Raw genomic sequence first — 15,768 nt, 5'->3', positions numbered from 1 at the left:
GTTAATCTGGCCCTGAGGAGGACGAGGTAGCCAACACTGCTTCTTTTCACAAATTTTAAATGAGGGTACACCCCAAAAGAGTGAGAAAGAGCAAAAATAGAACAATGGCTGGGTAAGGTCGGTATCCATCGCTATTCTGCACAAGGTACGGAAAAGTCCCGTGGGATCCATGCCTGGTTCATTTTAATGAACTTGAGCTTGTCCACATTGTCTCTGGACAGGCGGCTGCGCTTGTCTGTGATAACGCCCCCAGCCGTGCTAAATACCCGTTCAGATAATACACTGGCTGCAGGGCACGCCAGCACCTCCAAGGCGTAAAGGGCAAGCTCAGGCCATGTGCCCAACTTGGAGACCCAGAAGTTGAAGGGGGCAGACCCCTCATTCAGTACGTCTAGGCGTGTGCACACATACTGCTCCACCATGTTGGTGAAATGCTGCCTCCTGCTAAGACGTTCCATATGAGCTGCTGGTGCTGCTGTTTGTTGTGGCGTGCTGACAAAGCTTTTCCACATTTTGGCCATGCTAACCCTGCCTTCTGAGGTGCTGGCGGTGCCCTGGTTGCATTGGCGACCTCTTCCTCCTCCTCCTCTGCCTTGTGCTTCCACTGTGGCCCCGCTGTCAGGTGGGAATGCCAGCAGCATCGCTTCTACCAGCGTGCGCTTGTACTCGCGCATCTTGCGATCGCGCTCCAGTGAGTGAATTAAGGATGGTACGTTGTCCTTGTAACGGGGATCCAGCAGCGTGGCCACCCAGTAATCAGCACAAGTTAGAATGTGGGCAACTCGGCGGTCGTTGTGGAGACCCTGCAGCATGTAATCGCTCATGTGTGCCAGGCTGCCCAGAGGCAACGAAAGGCTGTCCTCTGTGGGAGGTGTATCGTCCGTGTCCTCTGTATCCCCCCAGCCACGCACCAGTGATGGCCATGAGCTGGCCTGGGTGCCACCCTGCTGTGAACATGCTTCCATCTCCTCCTCCAGCTCCTCCTCCTCATCCTCCAGAACTGTGCCCCTGCTGGACAATTGTGTCCCTGGCGTTTGTGTGTGCAGGAACCCACCCTCGGAGCCCCTTGCGAATGACTGCCCTGAAAGCCTTGGAAATGTTACCTCTTCATCCTCCTCCTCCTCCTCCTCATCCTGCGCCACATCCTCTTCCATCATCGCCCGAATTGTTTTTTCAAGGAGGCATAGAAGTGGGATAGTTAAGCTGAGAATGGCGTCATCGGCACTGGCCATGTTGGTGGAGTACTCAAAACAGCGCAACAAGGCACACAGGTCTCGCATGGAGGCCCAGTTATTGGTGGTGAAGTGGTGCTGTTCCGCAGAGCGACTCACGCGTGCGTGCTGCAGCTGAAACTCCACTATGGCCTGCTGCTGCTCGCACAATCTTTGCAGCATGTGCAAGGTGGAGTTCCACCTTGTGGGCACGTCACATATGAGGCGATGAGCGGGAAGGCCGAAGTTACGCTGCAGCGCTGACAGGCGAGCAGCAGCAGGGTGAGAATGCCGAAAGTGCGCACAGACGGCCCGCACTTTCTGCAGCAGCTCTGACATATAGGGGTAGTTTTTAAGGAACCTCTGCACCACCAAATTCAGCACATGCGCCAGGCAAGGGATGTGCGTCAAACCGGCTAGGCCCAGAGCTGCTATGAGATTTCGCCCGTTATCGCACACCACCAGGCCGGGCTTGAGGCTCGCTGGCAGCAACCACTCATTTGTCTGCTGTTCCATGCTCTTCCACAACTCCTGCGCGGTGTGTGGTTTGTCCCCCAAACAGGCAAGTTTTAAAACTGCCTGCTGTCGTTTACCCCTGGCCGTGCTGAAGTTGGTGGTGAAGGTGTTACGCTGTCCGGATGAGGAGGCGGTAGAGGATGAGGAAGAGGAGTAGGAGGAGTTGGGAACAGGAGTCAAACTGAAGCGCCCTGCAATCCTCGGCGGTAGAAGGAGATGCGCCAAACAAATTTAAAAAGGTGTATCTCACATGTACCGATACAGACTATCCCGCAATTTAATTTTTTACACTCAAACAGGGTGTATATTGAATAGCGGAATAGGACAAATTTTACAAAACGGTGTATCTCACACGTACAAACACAATCTAGGCCCCGATTACAATTTTTTGTACCCTAAAGGCAGGATGAGGAGTAGGAGGAGTTTGGAACAGGCAGGAGGCAGACTGAAGCACCATCAAATCCTCGGCAGTATGAGATGCGCCCCAAAAATTGGAAAGGTGTATCTCACACGTACCGACACAGACTATCCCGCTATTTAATTGTTTATACCCAAAGGTTTTGATTAAATAGCGGAATAGAAAATATGATCAAAAAAAGTGTATGTATCTCACACGTACAGAACCACACTAGGCCCCAATTACTATTGTTTGTACCCCTAAAGGCAGGATGAGGAGTAGGAGGAGTTTGGAACAGGCAGCACCCTCAAATCTTCAGAAGTATGAGATGAACCCCAAAAACTTGGAAAGGTGTATCTCACACGTACCAACACAGACTATCCCGCAATTTAATTGATCCCCAAAGGTTTTTATTGAATAGCGGAATAGAAAATATGATAAAAAAAAGTGTATGTATCTCACACGTACAAAACCACACTAGGCCCCAATTACTATTGTTTGTACCCCTAAAAGGCTGGATGAGGAGTAGGAGGAGTATGGAACAGGCAGCACCCTCAAATCTTCAGAAGTATGAGATGAACCCCAAAAACTTGGAAAGGTGGATCTCACACGTACCAACACAGACTATCCCGCAATTTAACTGATCCCCAAAGGTTTTTATTGAATAGCGGAATAGAAAATATGATCAAAAAAAGTATATGTATCTCACACGTACAAAACCACACTAGGCCCCAATTACTATTGTTTGTACCCCTAAAAGGCTGGATGAGGAGTAGGAGGAGTTTGGAACAGGCAGCACCCTCAAATCTTCAGAAGTATGAGATGAACCCCAAAAACCCCAAATATCATTCAGCTCTGCTGCAGGCCACAATTTAATTTTTTTTAACCCAAGGCTGTATATTGAATAGTGGAATAGAAAAAAAGTGTATGATTTTTGAAACCACTCAATAATAGCACATGTGAACTGAACACAGCAGTGTATGATCAGTCAGCACAGCACAGCTGAAGGAAAAATGCTGCACACAGTGACTGATAGAAAAATACTTTTCTCCCTCCTCCTCAGTGGGCAAAAAAGATTGTGTTCACTGCACCCCAAAAAGATTGTGTTCACTGCACCCCAAAAAGATTGTGTTCACTGCACCCCACACACAGCAAAATGGATGTGGACCACTGACACCTGCCTATCTCCAGCCTCTCCCTAAAAGGATTGATAAGATCATAGATCGGGTGACTGCAAACCCCCCCCCTCCACACAGCAATATCGATTGTAGTTTGTAGAACACACTGTCTGACCCTAAAAATCAGCAGACTCTCTCCCTAAAAGGATTGATAAGATCGTAGATCGGGTGACTGCAAACCCCCCCCCCCCCCACACAGCAATATTGATTGTAGTTTGTAGAACACACTGTCTGACCCTAAAAATCAGCAGACTCTCTCCCTAAAAGGATTGATAAGATCGTAGATCGGGTGACTGCAAACCCCACCCCACACAGCAATATCGATTGTAGTTTGTAGAACACACTGTCTGACCCTAAAAATCAGCAGACTCTCTCCCTAAAAGGATTGATAAGATCGGGTGACTGCAAACCCCACCCCACATAGCAATATCGATTGTAGTTTGTAGAACACACTGTCTGACCCTAAAAATCAGCAGCAGCCTCGCCCTAAAATGCCTACAACTCGCCCTGCCTAACACACTCCGACCTGTCCCTCAATTCTATCCAGACACAAATGTTTTTTTTTTCCTGTCTGTCCCTAATCAGCAGCCAGCACGTTGATTTGTGCTCTGTCCCTGAACTAAACAGCAGAATGACGCCGCAGCGGCGCTGCCTCAAACTTATAAAGACTTGGTCACATGCTTCAGATGGCCAATCACAGCTACTAATACATTTGTAGGCATGGCTGGGATGGCTTAGGCACACCAGTTAAACGCTTGTTGATTGGCTGTTGAAAGCCCGCCATGAAAAGCGCGCCAATGCATGCAAAACCCGGAAATAAAACGACCGAACATGGATTTTTACCCGAACATACAGTAAAGTTTTCGGGTCCGTGTTCGGGTAACAAAAATCCAATTATTCGGTACGAACACGAATAATACAGTCCGTGTTCGCTCAACCCTAGCTGTGAATACTTCTGTACATGTGATTTTTTTGTTTTTTATTTTTAATAAATTTGCAAAGATTTCAAACAAACTTCTTTCACATTGTCATTATGGGGGAAGTTTGAGGAAAATAAGGAATTTAATCCATTTTGGAATAAATCTGTAACATAACAAAATGTGGAAAAAGTGAAGCGATGTGAAAACGTTCCAGATTGACTGTAGACATTCCATAGATGCAGCCTCTTACAAAGTGGTCCATTGGTCCATGGGCCTCCAGGGGCATGCAGCCCCTCTTCTCTCCTCTCAGCTCACAGATCCATCCCCACGGGGGGGGGGGGGGCAATCTCCTCTGGGCTCCAGACTATTTATCAATAACCTAGCTCCATCTGGGCACACCTCCCCAGGGATTGGCTAGGCCCTGCTGAATATTTGGACTGGATATTTGAATTCTCCCATCCTAAGCTCTAAAAAAAGTCTCCTAGAGGCAGGGGGAAGTAATCAAACTCTCAGCCTGTGAAGTTCTGAGCAGACCATACCAAACAATCACTGCTCCTGAGACTACATTTGCCTAACAGCCTAACTAGGAGGGTGCTAAAATGATATAGAACCCGATAGTCACTAGGATTGTGAACTACAAGTTTCTTTTGTTTGATACTGTTATTCATACTCTTAAAATTTGCCTTTTCCAAATCCTGAATCCCAAAGGGTATCCAAGACTAAGCTGGCCATATATGGTTCAAATTTCAACCGATTCCTGCTGAAATGCAAGCCATGGGTTGCCTTATTTTCCATCTATGCAGTTTGGGTTGGAGGGAGAAATCTATGCGTGTTTGGCTAGCCTAAACCCATCAGCCTCTAACGACAAATTAAATCGGTTACAAGGCATCATTCCTCCCCAAAGTGATACTTTAAGTGGTATTCAACCCAAAAGCAAACATCTATTATTGTATATTGCAGCGTACCACTTCTTAGATGTGATGGCTGCATTAGTTAACCTTTTTTTTAAGCTTTCTTTCTTTTATTTTCATCTGGTGATCTAGCAAAAAAGTCTGTTGTTTTTTCCCCAACAGAATAAGCACTTAGATATAGATACTTAGAATAAGCACTTAGATGTAGCAGATAAAGGGGTGGTGCAAACTGCAGCCCTCCAGCTGTTGTGGAAGTACATGTACCATGAGGCATTGCAAGACTTGACACTTCCAAGCATGACTCCCAGAGGCAGAACGGGACATAGTTCTGAAATGGCTGGAGGGCGGCAGGGGTGTGATCAGCTTTTATTTATTTATATCAAAAGGAACAAAGCTGTTTGTTGTAACTGCTTATAAAGTGTTAGCTGGTGTTTGGCTTCATTTTGTTAGTGTATTTAAATCTGCTAGTGCATCTAACACTCCCCTCCCCCCTTTAGACTGACAATGCTGCTGTGCAAAAGTGCTCCCTGTGCTTCTTCATCCAGAGTGGGGGCACTCTAATACAGTAGGCGTGCTACTGGCCAGATCACCTGGTGAAAAAAAAACATAAAAAAGAAATGCAGCCCCCACACCTAGCAGTTGGTGAGCTGCAATATACAAAATTTTTGGTTTTGGGTTTAACCGGTTGTCGACTGCCCGCCCCCTTTTTACTGTGCCAGTGCGGCCCTCCTGTGCAAACTGACGTAGACCTACGTTGGTCGCGCACCTGCAGCTAGGGGGCGAGCGTGCGCCGCCCCCACTCGGCAGTGGGGACTCCAATGCATGGGGCAGGTGGCTCCAAATGCCGCCTGACACCCACAATCTCTCACCGCTGAGAAAGAACGGTCAGCTGTTGTAAACACAGCTGACCGTTCTTCTCCCTGAAATGATCAAAAAGCTCATGTGATCCTTCTATATAGGATTACTGGTCTCTATGATCATTTCACAAACCACGCCCCCCACAGTTATAATCACTCCCCTAGGCTCACATTTAACCCCTTGATCACCCATAGGGTTAACCCCTTCCCTGCCAGTGTCATTATTACAATAACAGTGCATATTTTTAGCACTGATTACTGTAGTAATGTCACTGCCCCCCCCCCCCAAAAAGTGTAAAAAATGTCAGTTAGGGATCCAATCTGTCCGCCGCAATGTCGTAGTCCCGCTAAAAATCGCAGATCGCCACCATTACTAATAAAAAAAAAAAAAAAACAATAGAAATGACATAAATCTTTCCCATAGTTTGAAGACGCGATAACTTTTGCGCAAACCAATCAAAATACGCTTATTGCGATTTTTTTTTACCAAAAAAATGTAGCAGAATACAAATTGCCCTAAAATGTTAAAAATTTTTATTTTTATTTTTATTTTTTTTATGCGAATGTTATATAGCAGAATGTGAAAAATATTGTTTTTTTTTTTATTTTTAGAATTGTCGCTCTTTATAGCGCAAAAAATTAAAATCGCACAGGTGATCAAAAGCACCAAAAGGAAGCTCTATTTATGGGTAAAAAAAGGACCTTAATTTAGTTTGGGTACAACGTTGCACGACCTCGCAACTGTCCGTTAAAGTAACGCAGTGCCGAATCGCAAAAGATGGCCTGGTCATTAAGGGGGGGGGGGGGGCGGGGGAAATCTTCCGGTCCAGAAGTAGTTAATACCGCTTTAACACTATATAAACTTTATAAATAAGACTGTTTCTGGTATTGTATCATTGGTTTAGTGTTCCTGATTTCTCTTTACAGGTCAAAGGCTCTCTGTCTCTGAACATCCTTAGCTCCATTTTCAGCATGGTAGCTGTGATCTTAAACATTATCGATTTGGTAACCCTCAAGTGCTACAGTTACAGTTACTATAATGGGTACTATTATAATAACTCTCAAGCTCAGGAGCTATGCCAAGAGAAACTTGTAAGTGTTATTCTAGTGATTATACGTTTTTTTTAATATATATTACATTTCTTTAATGCATTAATCACTAAAAATATGTATACTGATTCAAAAAATGTTATATACTATACCAGTGATGGCGAACCTTGGCACCCCAGATGTTTTGGAACTACATTTCCCATGATGCTTAACTGCTCTGCAGAGTGCATGAGCATCATGGGAAATGTAGTGCCAAAACATCTGGGGATGCCAAGGTTCGCCATCACTGTGCTATACTATGGTAGCGCTGCCCCCGCAGGAACTTCTGGATATTGTCTTTGCGGGCTCCCCTGGTTACCAGCACATATTTACTTGAACATATTTACTTGAACAAGTCTCTGAATCTCTCCTTGTTCCCAATGGCTCTTCCCATGAATAAACAGTCTAGGGATGTTGGTTTTGTTTATTGATAATTTGGGATAGGAGAAGGGAATAGTGGGATACCCCAATTGAACTATTCACATTGTTTGAGGACTTCTATCTTCAAAACTCCGCTTGGAAAGATATGGAACAGCCAGGCTGTTAATCCACACTGCCACTAGTGTGGATGGGATTAGGTCTCTTGCTCTCTAACAAGATGACTTGATGGATGATAATTTATCTTCAGGATATTCTCACTAGCATTCTCTTCCCGCTGACACCCGTCTGCTGACTATCTCATACTTGCCAACTGTCTTTGTTTTTGCCGGGACAGTCCCGGCAAATAGAAGCCTGTCCCGGGTATTTTACATTGTCCCGGCAATGTACTTATTTACACTTTGCACTTTAATTATGTTTACATTTTTGGTATGGTCACACCTGAGCACATTTGACACTTTAACCGCTTGCCGACCGCCGCAAGTAGATTTACTGCGGCGGTCAGCCCCGGCCAGGCAGAGTGACGTTAATTAACGTCACTAGCCTGGGAGGGTCTGGGGAGCGAGCGCGCGCCCACGGAGGCACGCTCCCGCGGAGGCGCGCTCCCGCGTGGTCACGGACCCCCCCCGCGCGTGTGACTGGCGGACCCGATGTCCGCCGGTCACTCGGCGATCGTCGGGGGAGAGGGAGAAAGTCAGGCGGCTTGTGTAAACAAGCCACCTGTCATTCTCCTCGGTGTAAAAACACTGATCAGACGGATCTACTATGTAGAACCGTTGATCAGTGTCCTTACACCTCAAGCCACAGCCAATCACAGTAGAAAGCACGCCCCTAGGGACACACACAGCCCCTCCCTCCCAAATAAAGTTAACCCCTTCACTACCAGTGTATTTTTACAGTAACAGTGCATATGTATAGCACTGATTACTGTAGAAATGTCACTGGTAACCCCAAAAGTGTCAAAAATGTCAGTCAAGGGTCCGATCTGTCCGCCGCAATGTCGCAGTACCGCAAAAAAAATCGCAGATCGCCGCCATTACGCGTTAAAAAAAAACAACAAAAATGACAAAAATCTTTCCCTTTGTTAGTAAACGCGATAACTTTTGCGCAAACCAATAAAAATACGCTTTTTGCGATTTTTTTTTACCAAACATAGGTAGGATAAAACAAATTGGCCGAAAATGTTAAAAAATTTTGATTTTTACATTTTTTTGGGGGGGGGAATTTAATATAAAAACATGTGAAAAATATTGTTATTTTTGCAAAATTTACGCTCTTTTTTTGTTTATAGCGCAAAAAGTAAAAAGCGCACAGGTGATCAAATACCACCAAAAGAAAGCTCTGTTTGTGGGAAAAAAAGGACGTCAAATTCGTTTAGGTACAGCGTCGCACGACCGCGCAATTGTCCGTTAAAGTCACGCAGTGCCGAATCGCAAAATACCCCCTGGTCGTTTAGCAGCCAAATCCTCCGGGGCTTAAGTGGTTAAAATTCTCATCACAATTCCTTGCAATTCTAAACTTTAGGCAGAAGTAGTGCAGGTGAGTGGGAGAATTATTCCAACTCTGCTACTTTGGCCTTAAGTTTGAAATTCCCTTTTCAATTTCCTGTAATTCTCTCTTTATTGAGTAGACCCTATAATCTGATAAATAGGCGGAGATTAATTTTCCCTATAATCTAAAAAAATTTACACTGACCTAAATCAGTGAATCAGCGCTCACTGTCACAACAAGAAAGAACGTGGCCACACTCACAATAGTGTCAGAGATAAATAGTTAGGCAAACTTAAAAGGGGACATGAAGGGAAAAATGAAAAAGAGGAAGCATAATACATGAAACCTCATCCGTGGATCATCAGTCTTCAATGTATATTGTCCATGACAGCATCAAATTCTTCTGATGAAAAAGTCACAAAAGTCCAAAGGGCTGGGATGTAATTAGGACCGGCAGCTCCTAAAAAGGTAGGGAGTCCCTCCAGGCATACAATGAAAAGAAGAAGAAAACAAGGGAGCCAGGTCACAAAGGGTGAATAAACAACAGATAACTTTATTGTAGCAACTTAAGCCCCGTACACACGAGTCGAAATTTGGCCGGGAATTTCCGTCCGACGACCGATCTGCCCATTTTCGGCTTGTTAGTATGATGCTTCCGACAACCGACTCCGACTTTTCGGCCGAAAAAATTCTGGTGTGCAGGCTATAAAATTTTTGTCCTTCGTCAAAACACGTCCGATTTTCGTGCAGTCAGTACAGATTTCGACAGGGAAAAATCCTATGAGCAAGACTGGGCATGCTCCGAGAAGAAAGAACACAAAGAAAGCAATCCAACACATGACATCACTTCTGAAGTAGAATTCTGTTGGTCGACAAAATTCGTGTGCAGTCTAGAGCACATTCCAACCAACAAAACACCACTCTGGACAAAAGATGGACGACCGGTCAGCGGAAATTCGTTGCATGTGTACTAGGCTTTACATGTTAGCAATCCAGGGTCAGCCTGTGTAGTGTCTAGAGAAATTCCCCACAGTGAAGCCAGGTGGTGTGAGAGAAGCTGTCAAGTCTGGACAGCGGTCCTGTATTCTATAAAGACCCGGTCTGGGCACTGAGCTGTAGCTGCAGATAGCGAAGGCTCCCTGGATGGGCAGCCTCGCTGCTGTCCGTGACCGGAAGTGACTGGAAGTGATCAAACCGGAACCGGAAGTGGCCGGAAATGGCGTGATGGTACCTTGTCAGTTCCTCCACGGAGTCTGACAGGGCTCAAACAACTGGGCAAAAAAGTGGAGGGCGGGTCGCAATGTCGTTTCGGAGGTCCACCTCCTTCATCAGGGAGGCCCGCCCCTCCACTAATCATACACTTATATATAGAACCATGACCTATGAACTGATAAGGTAAAAGAAAGCTGAAATTTAGAATGGCCTCAATATGGAAAAACAAAAACAAACCAGCAGGGAAAGATATATTGCCGTTTTAACAATTGTTTTAACAAGGATAATAATGTGATGTGTACTGTATTTATATAGACAAGCACCATGGTGTGGTATGGCTATACACATCTCTCTTTTGTAGGCAAGTTATTTAATGTGAATTTTAATTCAATTTTATTTTATTTTATTTCCTTGTAATAGATTCATGTGTTATATGTACCCACTGTTCATATTGCCACTGTGTAGTGTAATAATGATATGCTAAATAAGGTTTCCGTATCAGTGATGCATAGGTGGGGGGCTCACCAGTATTTTAACCTCTCACATTATTAAGTTCCATGAACATGACATCGTGGTCTTTAGAGGGATCTTTCAGAATCCTCTTTATCTTTCCCTGCTGGTTTGTTTTTTTTTTTCCATATTGAGGCCATTCTAAATTTCAGCTTTCTTTTGCCTTAACAGTTCATAGGACATCAGGTCTGCACCCACACCACCTAGTGGCAATTGCATGAAATGACATACAGGTATGAGATTTTGCGCAATAGAGCCACTTTGCTGCAGTACATGTACATTAGGCAGTCGCCAAGTGGTTAAACAACAAATAATTGTTAAACAACAAATAATTTGGAAGGAGGTTCATACTATGTGCCCAGATAACAAACATTTCCCTGCATGCTTTTTTGTAAATGCAGACCATTAGAATCATGGGGTAATGATAGCAGTCCGAAAGTCGGTTAATTTTTAAATACACAATGTAGATCCTGATCCTCAGGGTTGATATACCTGTATCATTCTCTCATCCTCTTTCAATAAGCCGGCTAGTCATAGTCAACATCTATGCACCCAACACGCACTATAAAAGATTCCATAAGTCCTTTACGGATAAACTCCAACCCTACCCCAGAGAACAACTAATCTTATGCAGAGATTTTAATGATGTTATTGATCCCAAATTTGACTTCTTTATCCACTTCCTGACCAAGGCCATCATATGATGTCCTGGACTTTGAGTGGAGATATCTGAATGATCCCTGCAATATAAGAACAATCATAGTGGCAGTTCAGCCGCTTGATCGTTTTTACAGGGGGTGGAAGGGGACGTTCCCTCCCTTCCCGCCGCGCTTTGGTGCTTCTACTGGCTCGCCCCATGTGATCCGCGAGCCAGAGAAGGAATCCGCCAACAGTGTGTTGCCATTAAATCACTTCCAGTGAAGTATAGGGCTGATAGTCTGCCCCGGTTGCACCACAAGTCCCAGCGGGCCCGGAGATTACTCTGAACAAAGAGACACATGCAGCGTTCGGTTGCTCAAAGTCATCTGAGGAAAGGTTTATTTCATTACAGTTTATAAGATAAAATGTCTCCTACAGGAGAACAATGAAAGTACAGATACGTCCCCTTGAAATGTTCCCACAAATATACATTGTATCATGTGTGACTTTCTGTAGACAGAAGAAGCATTAGTTCTGCCTTGTTCCCACCAAAAACCAGCTGTGTGTCTAGGACCTGTACAGCTATTGTTCTCAGGAAGTAAAAGATAAGAGCCAAATGAAGGACACATAGTTCTAACTAATAATTCTATCTCATTCTAAGCAAAATATCATGAGACACACACTAATATTTCAATGCTCACAAAATGTCTTCTAATATCAAAATGGATGAACTCTTGCTCAATTAAACTAATAAAGAAGAACTCTTGCTCAATTCTCTTTCACAGTGGAAGTTCACCATAAAAAATACAGAAGACCAGATGGTCACCGGCAGTCTCTATGACCTTCAGAGGCCCAGGTGTGACGTTATGATGTCATGTCCAGCCTGGCAGTTGTAAACACTGCCGTGTACTTGGCTGGAAAGGCAGAGACCGTTTTTTTTATCTTAGTCTTTTCTGCCTAGAGAAGAGATGTGGGGTCTTATAGACCCCACATCTCTCCATAAAGAGGACCTGTCATGCCATATTCCTATTACAAGGGATATTTAAATTCCTTGTAATAGGGATAAAAGTTATAATTAAAAAAAATAAAACAAAATAAGCAATAATAAAAAAAAAAACTAAAACGCCCAGTCCCGTGTGCTCGCACGCAGAAGCAAACGCATATGTTTGTCACGCCGCATATGTAAACAGTGATCAAACCACACATGTGATGAACTTATGTTTCTTATTTCACTTATAATGATATAATGTACAAGGCTCTATAAGTTTCCTGAAGAAGCCATAGTTTTGGTGAAACATGTTAAGTGGAAACCTTTGTACAGTGACCGTATGAATTTGTCATATTATCGGTTTTAATGATATTTGTTTTTTAACTTTGAATATTTAAAAATAAAAAATGAGCACCTAAAAAATCATGTGTCTTTTCAAAAAAATGTTCACACATGTGAGGAATCGTTGCAAGTGTTTGAGTGAGAGCAACAATTCTAGCCCAAGACCTCCTCTGTAACTCTAAACCTGTATACATTTTTAAAGCGTTTGTAGAGATTTTTAGGTACCGAAGTTTGGCGCAATTCCACGAGCGTGCGAAATTTTGAAGCGTGACATGTTAGGTATCTATTTACTCAACGTAACATCATCTTTCACATTATACAAAAAATTGGGCTAACTTTTTTTTTTTTTTTTAATTTAATTTATGAAACAGGTTTTTTTCCCCCAAAAAAAATGCGTTTGAAAGATTTCTGCGCAAATATTGTGTGACATAAAAATTTGCAACAACCGCTATTTTATTCCCTAGGGTCTCTGCTAATAAAACATATATAATGTTTGGGGGTTCTGAGTAATTTTCAAGCAAACAATTATTTTTACATGTAGGAGAGGAGAGCCAGAAGAGGCCCAGTATGGAAGTGGTTAACACACACAGAAAAAGGACTACCGCTCTCTCTACTTTCCTTCCTTCACTCAGCAGATCTTTACAGGAAGTTTGCCTGCCGATGTGTGCCCCATAATGCAGTGCATTGAGTGCTTGTGATTGGCCAAAGCATGCACCTGACCTGTATGCTTTGGCCAATCACAGCACAATGTTCTGTTAGAGCCATGATTGGCCAAAGGCAGGGTGCCTTTAGCCAATCATGGCTCAGAGGCTAAGTCCACACCCCACACTATACAAGGATGCTTACACGGCAGCCTTGTGTAGTGTGTTAGTGGAGATTAGAAGTGGAGAATAGGCAGGTAGTTAGTGGATTGTGCTTTCATATTTAATGCAGTCAGTGCAGTGTAGTGTAGGGCTGATGCTTGTATAGCACAGTGTAGTGCAGTCAGTGTAGTGCTGTGCTGATTCATCTTGTGTAACACAATGTACTGCAGTGCAGTGTAGTGCTGTGCTGTGATTTTTGTATAACACAATCTAGTGGGACCACTGAAATGTTGGTGTAGACAACACATCTGCCTCAACCCACTGATCCCATTTTTTTTTTTCATTGATATATATATTTTTTATCCCCCCTTTTGCGTTGCAGGAGCTATTCCGTCTGTGTCAGCAGTGGGTTTTTTTTTTTTGTGGTGCAGCAGTACTAATTTTATTTAGGGCATAATTGCTGTCCCCCCTTTTATATTGCAGGTGCTATTCCTTCTGCGTCAGCAGTGGGTTTTTTTTCTTGGTGGCACAGCAGCACTAATTTTATTTAGGGCATAATTGCTGTCCTCCCTTTTGTGTTGCAGGTGCTTTTCCTTCTGCGTCAGCAGTGGGCTTTTTTTGGTGGTGCAGCAGCACTAATTTTGTTTAGGGCATAATTGCTTCCCCCCTTTTGTGTCACAGGTTCTATTGCTTCTGCGTCAGCAGTGGATTTTTGTGGCGCAGCAGCACTAATGTTATTTAGGGCATAATTACTGTCCTCCCCTTTGTGTCATAGGTGCTATTCCTTCTGCAACAGCAGGGGTTTTCTTTTTTTTTTTTTGGCTTTATTAAGTTTTTCTTTATAAAAAAAAAAGTATAATAGAACAGTTTATAGTGCACCAAGTACAAAAGTATTGCACCCAAGCACCATATTCCCTTCCCACACTCTATAATAAAAAGTTACAAAAATAAAAAAGAATAATAAAACATTTTATAGTGCACCAAGCACAAAAGTATTGCACAGATGCATCATATTTCCATCCCACATTCTTTAATGAAAAATTATAAAGAAAAAAAAAATCCCCATCATGTCTGAAAGGCTAACAAGGAGAGGCAGATGCTCACAGGCCACTAAAAGAGGGCAAGCAGCCTCTGTGTCCACAGTGAAAAGTGGTGGTCGTGGACATGGTGCATCCTATGTGGGCGGGGCACGCTTGTCCTATTTTTCTGGTGCTGGACGTGTTTTAGCCACAACATGCAGAAGAGTTGGTGGAGTGGAAAACTAAGCCATCCTCATCCTCCTCATCACCTGTCACCCAGGCTCATACTAGTTTGCCTTCCACTGCAGCTGCCAAAGTGGCCTATTCCACAGGCTCCTTGTCCACAGCTACTCCTTCTGTAGCCTCACCATCATGCACAGAAGAGTCACCTGAATTATTCGATCATAGTATCAGTTACATAATGCTGGAGGATTTTCAGCAATTTGAATGCTTCGATGTGAGCCTAGAGAGAGGGGGTGACAATGACAGACATGAAACTAGCAGTCATGTTTCCCCAGCTACAGCATACTGCCAAGTTTTCTCCAGTGATGAGGAGGGAGGGGGTGATGAGGTCACTGACCGTACTTGGGTGCCGTAGGGAATAGAGGAGGAAAGTGAGGAGGTGGAGGAGGCAGCACAACTCCAATAAGGCAGGATGTCCTCCAGGGGCCGTCTTGAGAGCAGCCACCCTATTGCATCACACCACAGAGCTCCACAGGTGCAAGGCGCTGCTAACTTCCTGCTGACTTCCAAAAGTTCATTGGTGTGGGCTTTTTTCAACACATGTGAAGCAGACCGCAGCGTTGTGGTTTGCAATCTCTGTCTGAAGCGGTTCAAGTGTGGCCAGAACACCAGCCACTTGGACACTACATGCTTAATAAGACATATGATGACCTGCCATGCAGTCCGTTGGCAACAGCACCTGAAAGACCCTCATAATAAAATGCAGATTTCTCCTTGCTCCTCATCTTGGATCTCCACCACTACTATGCCTCATGTCCTCCCAAAAACCTGCACTGAGAGGGATGATGGTATAGCAATTGGTGCCACATGTACTTGCACCCAATCTGCTAGCAGTACACCACCTGTTGATTTAACCAGCAGGCAAATTTTGCTACCCCAGTTGCTGAACCATAAAATAAAATACTGTCCGAGCCATCCCCATGCTCAGCATCTAAATGCTCGCTTGGCCAAATTGCTAGCACTACAACTGCAGCCTTTTCATCTGGTAGACTCTCCCTTTCGTGAATTTGCAGAATGTGCTGTACCCCAGTGGAAGGTTCCAAAAAAATAAAATATTTCTTTGC

The 15,768-nt window shown here is 44.1% G+C and overlaps 1 protein-coding gene and 1 long non-coding RNA gene across 2 annotated transcripts in view; both read left to right on the top strand.

The window, feature by feature from the left end:
- LOC309563351 (membrane-spanning 4-domains subfamily A member 8-like) overlaps positions 1-12,205 on the top strand; it is a gene marked incomplete at both ends in the record, with an annotated part of 65,642 nt that extends 53,437 nt beyond the window's left edge. Inside the window, 2 exons of the mRNA XM_082267745.1 lie at positions 6,918-7,082; positions 12,095-12,205. Coding sequence (XP_082123871.1) covers positions 6,918-7,082; positions 12,095-12,205 — 276 coding nt within the window. The remainder of the gene's footprint in view (positions 1-6,917; positions 7,083-12,094) is intronic.
- The window catches only part of LOC309563035, a 268,455-nt gene that overhangs the window by 127,305 nt on the left and 125,382 nt on the right, over positions 1-15,768 (top strand). The window lies entirely within an intron of this gene.

Source organism: Pelophylax lessonae (assembly GCF_965119305.1).
Source record: "Pelophylax lessonae genome assembly, chromosome: 9".
NCBI classification, from domain to species: domain Eukaryota; kingdom Metazoa; phylum Chordata; class Amphibia; order Anura; family Ranidae; genus Pelophylax; species Pelophylax lessonae.
Note: the sequence above shows the minus strand (reverse complement) of the source record. Positions and strands in the feature narration are given on the sequence as shown.